The sequence below is a fragment of the Capsella rubella genome, unplaced genomic scaffold (assembly GCF_000375325.1).
Source record: "Capsella rubella cultivar Monte Gargano unplaced genomic scaffold, Caprub1_0 scaffold_1, whole genome shotgun sequence".
Classification (NCBI taxonomy): domain Eukaryota; kingdom Viridiplantae; phylum Streptophyta; class Magnoliopsida; order Brassicales; family Brassicaceae; genus Capsella; species Capsella rubella.
The window spans coordinates 6,805,313-6,823,153 of NW_006238923.1; the positions used below are offsets into that span (position 1 = coordinate 6,805,313).

Below are 17,841 nucleotides of genomic sequence, written 5' to 3' on the forward strand. Positions count from 1 at the left end.
ACTATATATGTCTTAATTAGTTTTGATAAAACTATCTAGTCTCTTTTTTTTAATTTTCACGTCTTATAGGTCTTCTATACCCTTGAATAGTTATTTTTTTCTTAGTTAAGAGAATAATTTACTATGTATATTATATTAACTCAACTAATGGCTCCTTATTCTAGAATGAGACTCTCTATATAAAGTCTAAATAATATAATAAGATCATTCTAATATGGTAAAGTGGACTATCCATAATGTAAAGTCATGATATGCGTCACCTGACTTTTGATCGTAAATGACTAGATTAGTTAGTTACACATAAACTATTCGAGAAATCTAATATATCCAATTTTTATTAAATATGATATCTAAACCTCCAATCACATGATAAACTTACTTACCTAGTACACATGATAATGTCTGGATTGGTTCATGTATAAATATTTAGTTATTTATAAATATTTGAATGTGACGCAAATTTTAACTTTAGTTATGTCAAAGAAAGGACTCAAGTCCAGCTAAGTGTTTGTCTACCTGTTTGGTGAGTCCAGAGGAGAAAACAAACTATCAAATAAAAGGCAAAACATGTTTCTGGTATTGATAAATTTGGCACACACGTACGTAGCACCATACAATGCTCTTATTTATTCATGATTACATTAATAGAATTCTAATATAACCAATTATTGGACTATATAGGTTAGGCATGCATAGTTGATATTAAAGATCGAAATTTCTAAAGTTTATACTGAATTTAGTAGTAGTACTAGGTATATACTGAATTTTAGGTGTTTTACATATATGTTGTGATATCATATTTTGTATGCAATGTAGTTTAAGTTTTAGTAAACTAATCATTTTTCATTGATCTCTATTATATATATTTTTTTTTTGAACAAAACACTAATCACTATTTTACTAATCACTTTATAGTGCAAAACCTCTTAAACAAATATTTGGATAAGAACAAAACATCTCATGATTTGAAAATTTTACATTAAAAAAAAAACTATGTTTCTATTGTGGTTGAATAAAGAACAAACCTATCTCTATCACATGTATTAACTTTGATTTAAACTTTTGCATAGGTCTACTTAAATTTGATGGAGATTAGAACCACGCAACCAAAAAAAATTGATAGATCTACTTTCATTTAGGATATAATCAATGATATTTTGCTTTGTCAAATCATATTGTACTATTTCAAGATTCGGTTCACATTTCACTAAAGTTGGCTGAGCCTAATTCAATGTTCTCAACTGATATAGCAAAAAGAAACCGATATTTTTGTGGCATCGTAATACATGAATCCTCATTTTAAGAGAAGATAAGTATCATAAGACAAGTAAAATGGAGAAGAAACCGTACTGGAGTCTAGTGACGGGTCCTTTGTTTGGTCATATAAACATGTGGATCAGTGGATGGTCGATGAGTCCCCTCTCTGCTAACATGCAATACCATTGCTTTCATGTATTTAAATCTGACATCAAACTATGCATTATACTATTCTTGTCACAATTCAGAACTGATATTTAGACCTCCTTCTTTTTGCTTTTTGTACCTCCATTAGAGAATCCAATGTCACAAACACCAATTACTCGCACAATCCAGTAGTATCAAACAAATTCAACAACAAATATATCAATTTGAGATCTCACTGCAAGTTTTTTCTTATATTATATACACATTAGGTATCAACAAATACTTTTCTTTTTCAGACCTACTTCTGTCAATGGTCCATGGTCTCTGATCACATCCATGGATATGCAATTTTGCTTAATTACCTTGCAGCCATGAGTTCTCTTCACCAGCAGAACTTCTTTCTCTGCATCATATTCCTAACCATTAATACGTAGATACTGACCTAGAAGGGCAGCAAAACTAGCTATAAAAGAAGACTAACCCGGTACTTAGCTTCCTCTTGCCGGTCTATGTAACTCAAAAGTTCTTCTTGCCTTATCAAAGCCTCATGTAATGCCTGCTCGTCAACAGCGATTTTTGGTTATTATAAGGTGTATAATTATTCAAGGTTTAGAATCAAATCACAATTTTCATACCTTTTTCGTGGTGATGAGCTCTGCTTCTAGTGCATCCATGCGATAAACAGCAGCATTCAGCAACTCCTCTTTCTCTTGAGGCATCTCGAATTCCCTCATGTGAAGAGTTTCTACCTGTTTCTCAAGATCCCCCAGTCTACTTAAAACAGAGGAAACTATAACTCTTTCAGTGATAGTTGAACGAGAAGGAGAAGGAGGACGGGATTCCCTTGCAATACGTTCATCACACAGCTCAGCTCTTGAGCTTGAAGGATGCAACTGTGAGTGTTCTTTTGTCTGTGGCAGAGCCAGAGACACGAGGAGTGTGAAAAAATTCATGAAGAACACAGTTAGCCACCTCCAGATATGAATAACCAATCCTATTCTGCCCAAATTTGATGTATATTGCGGACCTGCAACACGTTCCATTATAATAATTACATACTGTTTTAGGTCAGTAACCTTTGCAATTGGATCAGTGTCCAATTTTCACTGGTCTTACCTTCACAAGCATTTGAAATCTCTTTGGACTGCCAAGCAACATCCACAACTTTGTCCACCATTGGTACACACTCTTCATACTCAGATAAAACAGTAGGACTTATGTTACAACTGGCCTTGATCTATTATAATAAGCATAATAGCATATCAGGTCCTGTATAAGAAAAATTCTAAGTATTTGATGTCACTTGGTACATGAGAACACTTACAGTTTCACTAACAGGAGTTAACTTGGGTACATGATTGCTCTTATTCGTTTTCGGTGAAGCCATCTCTTCCAATTCAGACCCTGACTCTGTTGTTGATGTGTCACTAATTTTTATCTGAGCCAAGAGAGGATAATATTACAATCTGATAAAAAAAAGTTCACCCAAACAACAAAGAAAAACTTATGCTCAAACTACCAATAGACCTTACCCCAGAGTAAGTTGGCTTATCAGATGAAGATATTTGGGAATCACTTCTTAGGAAAGCACCAGCATGCCTACAGAACGTCCCACCACTGCGACCCATCTGCATGAAGGTTGAGAAATCATTAGAGGAACATATATAGATATTTGGTTTATCATAAGCATAACAAAAACATAACGAACAATAAATTGTGGGATATCAAGAAACAATCACTCCACCTTTAGTATCTCAGGATCTTTCCACGGTCCTTTGTCAGATCTCATACAACCTCCCTGATCTGTGCAAGTGCAAGTACCACCAAGAAAATCTGGCAGCTGGCTGAATAAGTTCCAAAATATGGTCAGATACTCAGATGTTAAATTATATTCTGGAAATATGATAAGAAAACGAAACATTGAAGACAAACTTTCTACCTGGCATCAATTATCTCAAGTAATTTGTTCTGGTACTTGTTGCCAAGGACCTATTCATATCACATTGATACATTTATCTTTTCTACAGTAAAAGTGTAAAAATGGATACATAGAAACAACAATTAAGTTACATGTATCTTGGAGACAGTCTTTGGATCAAGAAATGATTTCACTGTCCCCCAAAGTAGCTTAAAACCAGAGCCGGCATTGATGATAAACATACTGTGAAGAGTCTGCACATATTTTATATCAGATGTTATTACACAATCACATGTTTTTAAACAATGCTCAAAAACAGGTTTTGCTTATAAAATAAACAATGGCAACCTGATAATACCTCGGGGTAGTTATCACTATCAATCTTTTGCAGCTGGATTATAAGATCCCGAGCAGTTTTCGTGAAATTCTTTAATCCCTGCAAATGTATTCAGACGATTCAGTAAGCCTAAGGAAACGGCACCAGGCACAAGAAAAAGGTTCCAGAATGTGGTTGAAAATGTACCAAGCCTTGAACATCTAGAATAGTTGTACTGGAGTCGATGTGTCTCTTAGCAGCAATGCAGCAAGCTGGGAACTTGACAGTAATAGTGTTCTCAAACTCTTTAACATGATATCTCAGGTACCTTTCCATTGTAGTGACTTGCATGAGTCTGCATGCGTCGACTTTTCCTAATCTTTCAATGTAAACAGGTCTTCCTTCCTTGTCAACACCATGATATCCCTGAGGGTAGTACTTGCGAACTTCATCCAATTCCGGAAACTCAAAATCCTGGTGTTAAGGAACTCAGTCAGCAACTATCGGAGGCTATTGTAACAATCAAATAATAAGAAGCAAGACACGAAAATGACAGCTTGATAATACCTCCAAGATTGTGTCAGTACCAAAATCCCTTCTCCATTGGACCATGTTAGCCCACATTAACTTTGCTTTTCCAAGATCAAATTTCCTAGCAAACAGGAATCTGCAGAAAGAGTCATGAAACAATCAATGTTCTCTCTCTCTCTCTCTACTTCATATCAAATGTACTTAAAACTCAAGTGAGCATGATCTTAACATCTATTAGACAGAACACTCCAGTTCAGACAGAGTCTTCTCAGTCTGCTCAAATTGCAGGCCACAACAGACCCAAGTTTGTTCACAACAGGCAAATTACATCAACATAAAAGCCATCATAACAGTAGAACACAGAATCATCTAAAATTTAACCTCAACATCATGTGGTAATCATCAAGGCTTGGAGGAAGCAAATGATCAGAGATGAGTGATTGTCGGAATTCAGAGACATATCTCAATTCTTCAGCATCATGTATGTCTTCAAAAGTAAGCGAGAGTGTCCGGTCAATGCTTCTCCCTCTGCTGCTGCTCCCTCTCCTCTTCAGGGAATGTCTGAATTTGTTTTTGGAAGATTTCTTCTTGAAAAGACCACCAATCCTAGTTTTCTTCTCATCCTCTGAAACTTCGAAATCTGACTTCTTTTCTCTTTTCTCGCCATTGTTTGAGAAACCTTCAAAACATCAGAGAAGACAAACAAGTAAACAGAAAAATTAGTCAAATCCATCAAAAGAAAAATTATAATTTCATCTGCGAGTGAGTAACAGATAAAAATCTCCACTCTGAAAAACAAAATCGAAGTTGCCAGAATCGAAAGACGCTTACAGGGTCTAGTGAATCGATCAAGAGAACCCGACATGAGGAGAATCGAACCAACTTGAAACTTTAGAAGTTAGAGTTTGAAACCGAGATTGAGAAAAGGGGTGGGTAGATGAAGAAGTAACTGAGGAATTTATTTGGTATGCGAATGTGAAATAAATGTAGTTTCACGGCCGCCGGAAAAAAAATATCGAGACATAAATGTCGTGAAGATTCGATTTCGACCTTTTTTTTCTTTCTATCTTTTTGTCTGCCTCTTCGTTTCTATACGCTATCAACGACACGTGGCGATTAGCCGCTCGATCATCATGTGTATCTCTCTAGGCGGGAACTCGCTTCCAGTTATAACGTCACACGTGTATTCGGTTTTTTCTGTTTTAGCGTCTTATTACAAAAACAAATTTTCTTCTACAAGTTCGAACTGAGTTTACTACAAACTAGATGTTGACCCGCGGTACACCGCGGGATAATTTTTTTTTTTATAATTCATATTTTTAAAAATTTATAGATGTTAGAGTTTATTTAATAATTATTAAGATTGCATAATATCAATTTTTATTAAATTAGTTTAATTATACATGTTTTATATTAGTGTCGGTTAAAAAAGTAGTAAAATGACCCGTATTGAATTGTGAGATTAATAATATTTTTTTTTTTTGTAATATTAAGTCAAACCCGTTCCATCTTACAACCCGACCCGTCATATAACTTGTTGGAAGCATATTATAGTATTTCTCGTCTTATACCCCATCATGTCATATAATCGCCAAAAAAAAAAATACATATTTCCCATCTTTCCGTCTTGATTTTACTTCAATAAGTAAAAGAAAAAAATGCTATCAAAACTGAAAAACAAAAATGGATATTCTAAGCTTACACACAAAGATTTGGTTATATATATAGGTAAATGGTGTGGGAAAGTTAAATATTTTAAATAATAAAAATTAACAAAATATTGCATAAAGGATTTGTATTTTCTTATCTTTTAAATATAAATGGAGAAATATAAAATATTGATCTGTTTTGTAATTTTTGATTTATTTTTAACATATTTTTACCCAAAATATTGCATAAATTTCAATGATTCGGTTTTCACTTTCCACAAATTTCGTCAAAGAAATTCTGTACATAATAAATTGAAAAAGGTAAATTTAGAAAATTTTAATAATGTTTTGATCTATTTTTATTATATTAAAACCTAGTAGTTATGGTAGTTACTAAAATATAGAGAAAATTAAAAGTTTCAAATTGTTTCTTTTTTTTTGTGGAAAGTTTCAAATTGTTTCTTATATTAATTATTATATATATATATATATATATATTGCAGATTTATTCATTATATTATTATTATTAAATAATAATGTGTGTATCCCACAAAAAATAATAATAATCGTGTGCCTATTTAATATTTATAAAATCGACTGACTTTAGTTTGAGAAGTTTGCCTCATATTTTTGAATTTTACATTAGTTATTTTTGGAAATTTTTATTAAGATAATAAGTATGTATTAAATTTGAAAATTGTTTTAGCTATTTTCGAAATAATTAATAGAGATTTTCTTAACTATTTTTTCGCAATAATAAATATTTGTTTAACTTGAAGATTTTCTTAAGTATTTTCGAAAAATTTTAGGGAGATTTTCTTGTTTTCATTATTGATTTTTAAACTATTTAAAAAGAAATATTAATACCAATGGCAGAACCTTGTAAATAAGTGAGCAAAGCAATGGTTTTTTCATAAGTTGCTGCAAAAATGTTAATATAGATACTCTACAAGGACCATAAGTTCATAACATTATTCTCCTAGTTAAATTTCAAATTATTTTTTAGTAAGATATTTTTTTATGCTTATGCATATACAAATTGACAGCACCATAAACCAATAATTATATATTTGGTCCTACTTCCAATAATGTGGCAAGGACAAATTGAAAAAAAAAAAACTATGATTATGATTTTTAGATTTTTAATTAGAGTAGGATATTTTAGAAGATGAATGTAATAAAATATGTACACATCACGATCACGTTACATACATTTTTTTGGTTGTTTTTTGTCTCTTCTCTTGAGATTTAAACTAACAGTACGTGCACAAGTGTATAGACAGAGAAAAGTAATCTACAATCTCCATCATACCATAGATATTTTTTGTTTTGTGCAAGCTAAGCCAATGTTCCACCGCTTGATCTGATCACAGCTTTTCTAGTAGCAATGGCTTCTTTATTATTCACATAAGTTATAATATTATTAATTACCTTGTCTCAGTCCGACCTGCCTGAAGAAATTAAACTCACATAAGATTTACTAATCCTGTTTTTTGTGTATAAAAGACATTGGATGAGCTTTGTTTTAGAGTACCTGTCATGTGTATTTCTTTAATTTGCGTTTTGCCTGAAACTGGCCAAGCTTGTCTCTCCACTCAGCTGCAAAATCATGGAAAGCCAAACAAGATATTGATTGATCTTTGATTTCTTGAACTAAGAACATAAAATAGCCATAAACTTGTATCACCGCATTAGGAATATATATATATACTTCAATATTGTGCCTATGGGAAGGGTAAGAGTAAAGCTTACCGGCTTCATCATACCGCTCTTCATTAACAGCTTGCATCATGTTCCTCAATAAATCAAACTCTTTTGTATCAAAACAAGGCTGACCATTTGGCCTATACCCAATGAAAACAGTGTTTCTAAGTCTGTAACTTACCAGCAAAGAAAGGATCTTAAATGAATAGTTTCACATTTTAAAGGATTTTACCGGTCTAGTTCATGAAATAATAAACCATCTGAGGCAGGTGTTTGCTTTGATAGCTTTCCCGAGTCTATGACTCTCATTCCATCACTATAAGCTAGATACTTGTTGACTTGGATTGGTACCTGAGTATCAACACCATTTTTTAACAGTGAATACGTTATTTATATTCGCCTTGTTAGATCTCATGGAGAGACCTCTCCAAAAGAGAGTTTGAAAACATGGTTATGGTAATATAAGTTTATCTACCTTGCATCTAACAGCTATGTTAATTGCATCTGAAGGTCGAAGATCGAAGCTAACACACTCCGACTTATCACCCACCTGCAATCCCATTTAGAGCAGCCTTATAAAGTAGAAGAAAACGAAATGAGATACTAATGAATTTCTAGACAACATTTCAAGGCCAGAAATTACAAACCTTTGAAAGATATAACTCTGCGAAATATGCCTCGTGAACTCGTGTGGTAACTCTAACAAGCCTAACCTGCAGAAAAACAAAATTGGAACATTTCTCTTATAAGAATTTGAATTGCTAAAGGGAGAATAATAGAATAGAGAGGAGAGAGGAACCGTAAGGTGTACCTCGTAACCCATTTTGTCTATCATCTCCGTTACCACTTGGTACATGGTGGGTCTTGCCTACACAACCAGTAAACCAAGAAAATCCATAAACCTTCTCTTCATAACTCTTGACTGATTCTAACAAAACCATAATGCAAGAATAATAGAAGCCTACTATTTGAACATTTGTCAATGCTGCCATAAGTAACACACTAGGCATCTCCACTGCAATGCAAAAAACAGAGGAAAAGAGATTCAAAACACCAGGAAAATGGAACAACACAAGCTTGCAAACGAAAGAACTGAGTCTTGATATCACATACAGACGATGATAGGAAGAAGGAGACCAGTTCCATCTTCCATTTTCAGCACAATTGCCGAGTGTGGGGCATAATTTGGAAGATTCCCTCCCTGAGGATTGTTGTGGACACATCTAAGTTGCCTACCATCCCTCATCTTCACCATGAAACCATCTGGTCCACTCTTTACCTCAACTGTACACAAAAAAAAACCAACAATATGTTAACTTATAAGAAGAGAGTCTGAAGTCATGGTTTAGTTACTGATTAACACTGGGATTACCAGCTTCCAGTACACTAGACTTGACATAATCCTCATCGTTCTCGTTGAAATTCTCTGCTGTGCTTCCGGAGCCATCAGAATGTGAGCTGAAAAGACATGTTATACTCTTACACCTCCGAAGATGGAGCTGAAGACTTACAGTAGCAACCTGGGACTTGACGTTTCTGGTCTCATTACCCCAGAATTGGTTTTTGAGAATCCTAGGTTTCGAAACAGAGCAGTTGACAAGTGAAGCAGAGACACCCAATTGTCTGGGACGAACACTAGGGCAAACAACCGGTGTCTGAAGCGACCTCATCTTCACTCTGTTCATGCAAACCGAGAAATATTCAAGGAGACTCAGAATGAAAATTTTTAGTATCCAACAACACTACCAACATCAACCCTAACTCGATTCTCAAAAATCACAAACGAATTCCATAAATAGTAGTAACTAACTACTTTACTTGCTAGAGAAAACACTACACAAAAGGATAAGTACTAAACGTTCAGGAAGAAAGAAAAAAAAACGATCGGTGTGTGTTCCTGATCAAAATAGAGTGAAAACTATAATTTATATATCATCTATTAGCTTAATCGACCAAGCAATCACATAATATTTGATGAATCTCTGCTAGGATTTGTAACTATAAAGAAAAAAAAAAAAAGAATAAGTGAGATCTTACCTTGGTAAGATTCGATTGGATGGATCAACAGAGGAGGACTAAAGGAAGAATCCCGCACAGACAGATCAACAAAGACCAAACAACAGATAAAAAGGAAAAAGAAGAATCTCTGTGACTCTGTCAATTTAATCGACTCATGTTTGCTTCAATTGACGGTTGTACCCTTACACCGATGTATCGCGTAACTCGCGTTCGCCAACGAGATGTTCAGAAAATGGTCGCGGAGAAAGGATAGAAACGAGAATGCAGGTGTATAACCGTGAATGATGACGTACGTTAACTCGTAAAAAACTGACAAGTCATCAAGTAACAGTCACCGAATAAATTAAGCCTAAATGGACGCCACGTGTACGGCGCCTGTGTCAGGGATAGTTATGGATAAGGTTTGTTAATGTTGGATGTGACACTAGTGGGATGTGTGAGACTATGCAAGTAAATCACCAATATGGTCTTAAGCCCATTTAAGTATCAATCGGCCCAATATTTATAGTCCGTGAAGATAGGAGGGAGGACACACTTTTCAGTAAGGGAGAACCGGAAGAGTGAAGACACACTTAGGCATGTCAATCGGGCTAGCCCGGCTCGGCCCGGTCCAAAATCCGTAAAGCCTTCATATATGTGAGTCCTGTCCGGTTCGCTCTGAAAAATTTCCGAGCCTATATTTTAAAGTCCGGCCCGGCCCTAACAGGGCTACAGGGCTTTTCAGTCTTTTCGGGCTTTTCTGGGTTTTATTTACCGATAAAAAATTTAATTTCTAAGTTCATAATAGTTTTTTAAAAACTATATTTAAAGGTCTACTATTAAAATAATGCATCAAATTTTAAATAACTTATCAATATTCAATAAAACTAACTTAATTTAAGAGAAAAAAATAAAAGCCAAATAAATTATTTACACTTTAACCCAATAAAACATGGAACTAAAATACTTTAAAGTATAAGATCGAGTCAAAATTTAATAGATATTTTGATGATTTCAAAATCATGATACTTATATATATATATTTAGTTTTAGCTTTGTATAAAGATTTTAAAAGTAATAAGTAAGACTAGTAAGTAAATATGAAAACTATAACATTAATCAAATCTTTTAATCAAACTAAAATATTCAAAAAATTCAAAATATATTTGTATAAGGGCTTTTCGGCCCGGTCCGAGCCCGACCGGGTTAAGCCCAAAAAACTCTTTAGCCCGAATAGGCTTAGACTTAGACCAAAACGCCCGGTTTTTCTGGACATATATATTTAAAGCCGACCCCGATGTTTTTCAGAGCCGGACCAAACTAGCCCACGAGCTTTAGTCCTAATTGACATGCCTAGACACACTTCTCATTTCATGTGTAAAAAGAATTTGACGACGATTTGTGTATTATAAGAAATGGCAGAAAAAAAAAAATATATATATATCCTCAGTTTAAAAGTGCAAACGTACTACGAGAAACATATGTTGGTGAGAACCACTTAATCAAGACTATACCCTTCCTTCAAAGAAACATGGTCTTTTAGTTTCAAGAACTCTTTAGGCATTGGCAACAAGCCAACAAACGATTTTATTAAGCTTTAGTAATAAACTAATAACTTGTAAAAACTTTTTAACCAAGTAAACATTTCTACATAGTGTGATTTCATTGTTTTATCTTATAGATTAATTGTTCTATTTGATTAAAAAAAAGTTTTGATATAAGAAAAAAAAAAACTTTTGATATATAACTCAATCATTTTGTTGAACACAGCTCCTTTCTCCATCTATACAGTACACACGTGAAACTTGATCGGGTGCAAGATGATGATCACCCCCACACACAACACGACACACCTCTTCATATACAGACAATCTACGAGGACCCTTTGTTGCCACAAATACAAGGAAAATTTAATGTGTTTTTCTTCTCCATGAAAATGACTCTTCAATTTAAGATTCCATTTCAGTCAATTCAAAATTATTGGTTTACTCCTCTTTTGAAATTTTGCTAGAGTCTATCTCACCTCTCATTTTGATACTATTAAAAGTCTTAATTATCTCGATACTGATACTCATGTTATTTAGATATACATTGCCATAATCATACAAGAAGTTGTTCTAAGTAGAGAAATTATGAATTACAACTTGCACGTTAAATCTGGACGAATTAAGCCGAAGCTTCTTCCAACTCGGGTGTAGGATCAAGCCTCACCGGAGACACAAAAGGATCTTTCACAATCCGTCGAATCTCCGATTTTTCAGCCCATAAACTATACTTAAGAAACGCAACCACAATGCCACCCACAAATCTCCTCATCTCGCTCTTATTTCCTTTCCCATTCTTACACGTACAACCGGCCACGTACCCGAAAAAACCGGGCAAATCATCGTCCAACATATCCATGTGTCCGTGATCAGCAGCCACGAAATGGGCTTTCGTCGCCTTACACTCTTTGTAAAACTCGTCATGGTTCAAGTCCGTTGGTGCGCATGGTGGCATGACCACGTGGTTCCTCTCCGGTCCGAGTCCGGTTCCCACCACTGCGACCGGTATGTCCAGCTCGAACGACTCCGGTTTATAGGTCAAGATATGCGGATCTGTCCTTATGCATTTGCTGAGTCCTGCGACTGGATCGATTGCTACTAACGCTGAGAATTTGAAGGATGGGTCTAATGTTGCTGCGTGGCCTAACGCAACCGCAAACGCGGTTTTTCCTCCTCGGCTGTGTCCTACGAGTGCGGTGTATTCGCCATGTGTGTTTACTGAACTTGGGAGGTGAGCTTTGAGGTTTTGTAATGTCCAGTTTATCACACTCCCAGCATCGTCCACTTCAACTTGCCCTCCCGGTGGTATTAATTCGCACAACTATCATTTAAAGATATTACTTATGATTTATATATACTCCTGGTCTTTAATAAAACTTTAAAATAAATATACAACTTTGTTGGTACGTTACATAAGAATGTAAATATATATACGGTACCTGAGGGGCAACAAGAATGTAGCCATGAGAAGCGATGTGGTTAAGAACGTCAGAGTAGTAAACGTTGCGGAGATAAAACCCATGGAAGAAAAAAACGACGGGATAAGTTCCGGCGGCTGTTGGGGAGGTGATTATCACCGGCTTTGGTGGCGCCGTTAAATCGTTTTCCGAAGGATCCGCCGTTAACACGGTTGTCGGAAGGCTGCCTATATCAAACGCAGCGGGAGTTTTCTGATCACTGTCATGTATGGCCTCCATTTGTATCCTCATAGAGAGAAAGAAACTTAAGAAAATGCCTCAAGATTTTACTAATGTATGAATATTTCGAGTTCTAGCTAGTTGTTTTGTAAAATCTTGAATCTTTTATGAATATATATAGATAGAGGAGATTCCACAAATGAATTTTTCTTATCCATTAGTTTTTTTTTTTATGTGGTTCTCAGCTTCTCGTAATAAAATTCAACAAATGATTTCTATATGTATTATGAAAACGATAAATGCATGGGCTGCATAATGCATATAAATAAAAGTGCAGATTCCAAATGTTACAAGTTTGTTACTAAAAAACTTTTCTATAATTTTGCCTCCTACTAGTATTATGTACTCTCTTGATTACATATGCTGCTATGCACCATATATAAATTAAAAAGTAAAATATCTTATTGGCTAACAAATTTTCTCAAAAAAAAAAGAAAAGGCAATAAAGCAAATAAAAAAGAGGAAAGGGTGGGGGACGTGGCACAATTCTCCTGTGCGTTCTTCCGTAGACGCACACAGCTTTCGTCCGCCTCCCTCTCAGATCGATTTTGGTCGCTCGGATCACCGTCGACTATTTGAGATCGCTCTCAGCCTTTCGACCCTAATCTATGCCATACGCCGTATCTTCTTCATATGCCCAGCTTCTCTGGTGAGTCCTTGTTTCTTCTGCCTTGGTCCTGCTGAACAATTAGATTTTCAAATTCATCTGTTGAGATTTGTTATTGCCGTTCCACTGTAGCTTTTGTGGCTCCTGCCTTCAGATAGTACTTTACGTGCTCTAATCTGACTTAAGTATCACATCAATTATGTTTCTCTTTTACAGAATTGTGGTTGTCTACTGTGATATGTGAGCTCAGACTTCAGAGATTAAGAAGCATTACGGCTGCATAAAATCCTGGAGATTGTGTAAATCATAATTATTACAGTAGCTGTGCTTTAAGGATTATGGGGTCAGTTTGCTGTGTGGCTGCAAAGGACAGAGATCTTCCTAATGTCCCTGGAAATGGAGCTACTCGTAATCCACTGTGCTCACCACCTTGGAGTTTTCGGCGGGACAACAGGAGGCGTGTGGCTGATGAGATTAAAGATTCATCCAATCATAATTCTTATGTTGGGAATAGAGGAATTAACATGGATAAGATGTCATTAGGCTTAGAGAGAGGACCTCCAGCTGAGAGTGGAAGCTTTCCTGGGGGTTTAGCTGCTCCTGCCTCTCAGGAATCTGCAAACTCAGAGATTGGCACAAGTTCGATTGTTACAAATCCTTCAACGGGCACAAGTCCGATGATTCAGTCTCCTTCAGGTAATTTCTTCCATAACACTTTTTGGAGTTTTAAGGGAAATGTTTCTTTGTTTGAGAATATACTACATTTTTCAAAATAGTTGATTTTAGCTCCTTTATAGATGATCTTTCCTGTCTACTTAGTACAGTTAAAGTGGTTAAACATTTCTTTGGTAAAGTTAGATCATAATGACAACAAGTCTCTAGGATTAAAGATCAAGAGACATATCATCCTTTGGTAGGGATTGCAAGTTACTATTGTCCCCAATCCCAAGGCTGATTGGATTTTGGTTACATACAAGTCTAGTTTTTCGTATCATCTTCTGCATAGATTTGTGTTTGAAAAGCTTTTTTTTTCTGACTGTATTAAGTGATGCTTGCTTACTACATCTTTTGCTGTCTCTCATATATTTATTTTCTCTGGGCAGATGTATCCTTGGCAAGCCCTGTTCATGTTAAGGTTAGAGAATTTATTTTCGCTGGTCACATTCTATATTATTTCTGGGTTGTTCCTCTATGCGTATTCCCCCCAGGCCCCAGGAGTCCTCAGTTTCCTACACTTGAGTGTCTTAAATTTTCTCGCCCATTTTTTTTGTAGGTGAAGAATTTAGTTGACTCACCAGATGCTGTTTCAGCAGCTTTACCAAAGCATTCATGTTCCACCTCGACCTCTGATGTTCCATCTACTCACACACATTCACTTCCTCCCAGATCAACTCAACTTAGTCGAGCTCAAAGTTCACCTGGGCAGCAGCACAAAAGGCAGGTTTCTGATAGTCAAACTCTGGGGTTGAAGTCTCCTAATAATAACTCAACATCTGAAGGAAGGTCATCCTTTGTGCTTTCAACCTGTAGCAATGACTTTGCCAATGGGTCCCATAATGCTTCTTCTGAAGGTGGCTGGTCCATGAACGCCTTTTGTGAGCTCGTGGCTCAATCTCAAAGGGAGAGATGGTCGTTTGACAGTGAGCACTTAGGTTCTGGACTACGAAGACTAAGTGGGTGTAGTAGTAGCAGATTTTCATCCTCTCCTTCTGTAGATCAGCAGACTTGTGGGAATTGCTCAAAGCTTTTAACTGAGAGGTCTTCAATTTCCAGGCTTGACCTTCCAGTTGCTGCTGTTCTAGCCTGTGGCCATGTTTACCATGCAGAATGCTTAGAGACAGTGGCATGCGAGACAGACAAGTATGATCCTACGTGTCCCATATGCACAGAGACACAAGTTACTAAATTATCCAGGAAAGCTCTAAAGGCTGAGGCAGAAATGAAGGCAAAGAGTTACAAAAGATGTAAAAACCGTGTGGTAGATAGTTATGTCCGCAGTGAATGTGAGGATTTTGTGTTTGAGACACTAGGAAAACGAGAAGGAAAAGGTCTGAAGATTGATCCTAGTTCGAGTACCAAAGGCTCCACGTCTAAGTCTTGTAAGAAATGGCACTTCGGTTCTGTCAGCGCCAAGTGGAGTAAACCCTTAAGCTGGGATACTAAATCGAAGAGGAGCTTTTGGTCTAGACATAGTAATAAAAGATTAAGTCATTCTTCGTCAAGCATTGCGGTAAAAGTTCCATTTGAGACTCAATATGTGCACATTGCCTCTGAAACAAAGTTAAGTTCCTCAACTGCTAACACTTTGTTTATCGCATGTCAGGGCCTTAATCAGACAATATGACATCATCTCATACATAGAAGAGGTCTGGCTTTGGATTAGAGAGAAGCTGCCCTTAACATTTTGCATCCCTCTTTTGTTTTATTCTGTTTGGGGATTATGTTTACCAATGAAACAATCAAACAAACGTGTCATTTGGGAGAATGCAGGAAAAAAAACAGGATAAGCTACATTAGTCTGTACTAATTCTCTACAGAAAACATAAGATGTATTCTGCACAGCAATTTTGCTTTGTTCTTCAATCAAAAAGGGTTGTCCATCTTTTCGATTATGCTTTGCAATCCTGACTTGTACGAAGGATGTAGCAATTTCACTCCTAGTTTATTCTTCATGTGTTCGTTACGGACCCGTTTTTCGCCTCTCAATGAACTCTCCTCCCGAGACTCATAAACAAATGGGAATGGTTTTGTTTCAATAGTCCCTGGCCAACGTGTTTCAATCAACTCCAAGGCATATTCAAACACCTTTTCTCTTGGTGCCGGATCATCATCGACGACATTGTAGATTTCCCTGCAATAACGGTTGGATCATCAACCTCAAATAAAAGATAATAAACTGGACATGAAAATGGATTATTCATATATATATACCCTGATGGTAGCTTTTCAGTGGCAGCTTGAAGAGCTTGGCATATATCTTCAACATGGACTCTAGACGTAAATTTGCGGGACGCTCTTTTCTTTTGACCTTCAGACAAGCGCTCCCGCTTTAACAAGGTATCAATCGCACTACAGCAAGAAACATTCCTTTTAAAGCCTGTTTAAGGCAAAAATACATGCACAAGCAGAAGTTGTAAACAACCTTCGACCAGGTCCATAGATACCTCCAAGTCGAAGGATTTGAGTCGAAACACCTAGATCACGACCTAAGCTTAACCATCCTTCCTCTGCAGCTAACCTCAGCTTGGCTGACTGAGTTTTAGGATTTGGGGGATGACTGCAATGTGATGGAACGACCTTTACCATCACCATCTAAAACTTATAATAACTAAAAGAGATGAAATTTGGAAGGAATAAACTTACTCTTCATTGACCCAAGCACCACCACAATCTCCATACACACCTGCAAGCATCATCTCTAACACAATTAAAACCAAGGAAGAGATTGACCAGAAGGAGAAGACACTGAAAGCAAAAACATTGATGTAATGAGGAAAATATACTTGTTGATGAGAGATAACAAACCCACTGAAGATTTCCACCGGAAAGCTTGTCTCTGACAAGTTCTACATTCCGCAACATCTTTTTGGAAATGATCAAAAAGATAAGTTTTTGTGAATTACGCAGATCATGTATCAAATCAAACACGAAATTACATTAAGCAAAACAATAAAGAAAACAAACCGGATCACCAATGCCTGCTGAAGGAGGAATAGAAATGAGCAGGTGAGTGTAATCTTTCACTGAATCTATCAAGCTCAATCTGATTAACAAGGAAATATAAAAGAGTTCAAGACTCAGATTCAGATATTACCACTATGAAGCTACTGAGAAATGATACTTACTCAGGTGAATCTGCAGAAAATAGATTAAGATCAATTCCTCTCTTTTCCCATTCTTTCTTCTTCGTATCACTCCTGCAAGTCCCTGAAACCAGCCTAAAACCTCACCATTAACCCCCAAAACATGATCTAACAAGTATGGATTTAAAATCATGAAGCTCATACTCATTTCCATTCAAAGATCCTCTTACTGCAAATTAATTTTATTTATCTTCACAAAGACTTAGAATCAGAGAAGGAGAGAAATTGATATCAGACCAGTCTGCTTCTTTGAGCTGCTGTGCAAAAAAACCTCCGACGTATCCCATCCCGAGAATGAACATCCGGTTCTGCGACTCTGAATCTGGTTCACTGGATCCAGAATCACCGATCGCTGACAATGGCCGGAATAAGGTAGTTCTCCTACGATTCGAAAAATCGAGTGGTCTTGGAGTAAAACGGAGAGAAATCTCCGGCGACAAACTTGGCAACTGAAAAACTGCCATTGAAGTCGGAGGATTGAACTGATAGCTCTGAGTTCTTTCGTACTTAGACACTGACTCGTAAAACTACATGCCGTTTTGAGTAAGAACGAGCTTGAGCGCCGTTTGTTTCTAAAAATTAGAACAGCATGCCGTTTCTATTATATATC

General features: G+C 36.3%; 5 protein-coding genes across 7 annotated transcripts; 1 reads left to right on the forward strand and 4 right to left on the reverse strand.

The window, feature by feature from the left end:
* Window positions 1-1,508: 1,508 nt before the first annotated feature.
* Window positions 1,509-5,330, reverse strand: LOC17900448 (phosphatidylinositol/phosphatidylcholine transfer protein SFH4). 2 transcript variants are annotated; one of them, XM_006304743.2, is made up of 14 exons: window positions 5,001-5,321; window positions 4,551-4,848; window positions 4,206-4,305; window positions 3,846-4,112; window positions 3,681-3,758; window positions 3,475-3,576; window positions 3,344-3,393; window positions 3,149-3,248; window positions 2,937-3,032; window positions 2,729-2,842; window positions 2,521-2,641; window positions 2,040-2,431; window positions 1,886-1,960; window positions 1,509-1,807 (listed from the first exon to the last, which is right to left on the reverse strand). In XM_006304743.2, exons 1-14 carry the CDS (start codon window positions 5,032-5,034, stop codon window positions 1,787-1,789), a joined length of 1,848 nt encoding a protein of 615 aa, XP_006304805.1. In that variant the 5' UTR covers window positions 5,035-5,321; the 3' UTR covers window positions 1,509-1,786. The 2 variants fall into 2 exon arrangements, with proteins under 2 accessions (XP_006304805.1, XP_023645037.1); XM_023789269.1 differs by lacking the exons at window positions 1,509-1,807; window positions 1,886-1,960 and having other exon boundaries at window positions 2,399-2,431; window positions 2,521-2,592; window positions 5,001-5,330.
* A 1,613-nt stretch (window positions 5,331-6,943) lies between these two features.
* On the reverse strand, window positions 6,944-9,714 carry LOC17899370 (bifunctional nuclease 2). Of its 2 annotated transcripts, XM_006306460.2 has the most exons (11): window positions 9,560-9,714; window positions 8,895-9,199; window positions 8,636-8,806; window positions 8,488-8,537; window positions 8,334-8,390; window positions 8,170-8,235; window positions 7,998-8,072; window positions 7,755-7,873; window positions 7,571-7,662; window positions 7,353-7,417; window positions 6,944-7,269 (listed from the first exon to the last, which is right to left on the reverse strand). In XM_006306460.2, exons 2-10 carry the CDS (start codon window positions 9,190-9,192, stop codon window positions 7,356-7,358), a joined length of 990 nt encoding a protein of 329 aa, XP_006306522.1. In that variant the 5' UTR covers window positions 9,193-9,199; window positions 9,560-9,714; the 3' UTR covers window positions 6,944-7,269; window positions 7,353-7,355. The 2 variants fall into 2 exon arrangements, with proteins under 2 accessions (XP_006306522.1, XP_023645038.1); XM_023789270.1 differs by lacking the exon at window positions 9,560-9,714 and having other exon boundaries at window positions 8,895-9,531.
* Window positions 9,715-11,565: 1,851 nt separating this feature from the next.
* LOC17898197 (chlorophyllase-1) lies at window positions 11,566-12,893 on the reverse strand. The gene is made up of 2 exons (XM_006303958.2): window positions 12,504-12,893; window positions 11,566-12,385 (listed from the first exon to the last, which is right to left on the reverse strand). The coding sequence occupies exons 1-2, from the start codon at window positions 12,771-12,773 to the stop codon at window positions 11,687-11,689; spliced, it is 969 nt and encodes a 322-aa protein (XP_006304020.1). The 5' UTR covers window positions 12,774-12,893; the 3' UTR covers window positions 11,566-11,686.
* A 343-nt stretch (window positions 12,894-13,236) lies between these two features.
* Window positions 13,237-15,975, forward strand: LOC17898030. Its single transcript, XM_006307405.2, has 5 exons — window positions 13,237-13,410; window positions 13,585-14,064; window positions 14,472-14,503; window positions 14,642-15,598; window positions 15,692-15,975. Exons 2-5 carry the CDS (start codon window positions 13,707-13,709, stop codon window positions 15,710-15,712), a joined length of 1,368 nt encoding a protein of 455 aa, XP_006307467.1. The 5' UTR covers window positions 13,237-13,410; window positions 13,585-13,706; the 3' UTR covers window positions 15,713-15,975.
* LOC17897629 (protein YeeZ) lies at window positions 15,760-17,740 on the reverse strand. Its single transcript, XM_006306245.2, has 8 exons — window positions 17,469-17,740; window positions 17,214-17,306; window positions 17,053-17,131; window positions 16,872-16,950; window positions 16,732-16,771; window positions 16,511-16,645; window positions 16,300-16,437; window positions 15,760-16,219 (listed from the first exon to the last, which is right to left on the reverse strand). Exons 1-8 carry the CDS (start codon window positions 17,693-17,695, stop codon window positions 15,952-15,954), a joined length of 1,059 nt encoding a protein of 352 aa, XP_006306307.1. The 5' UTR covers window positions 17,696-17,740; the 3' UTR covers window positions 15,760-15,951.
* Window positions 17,741-17,841: the final 101 nt, after the last annotated feature.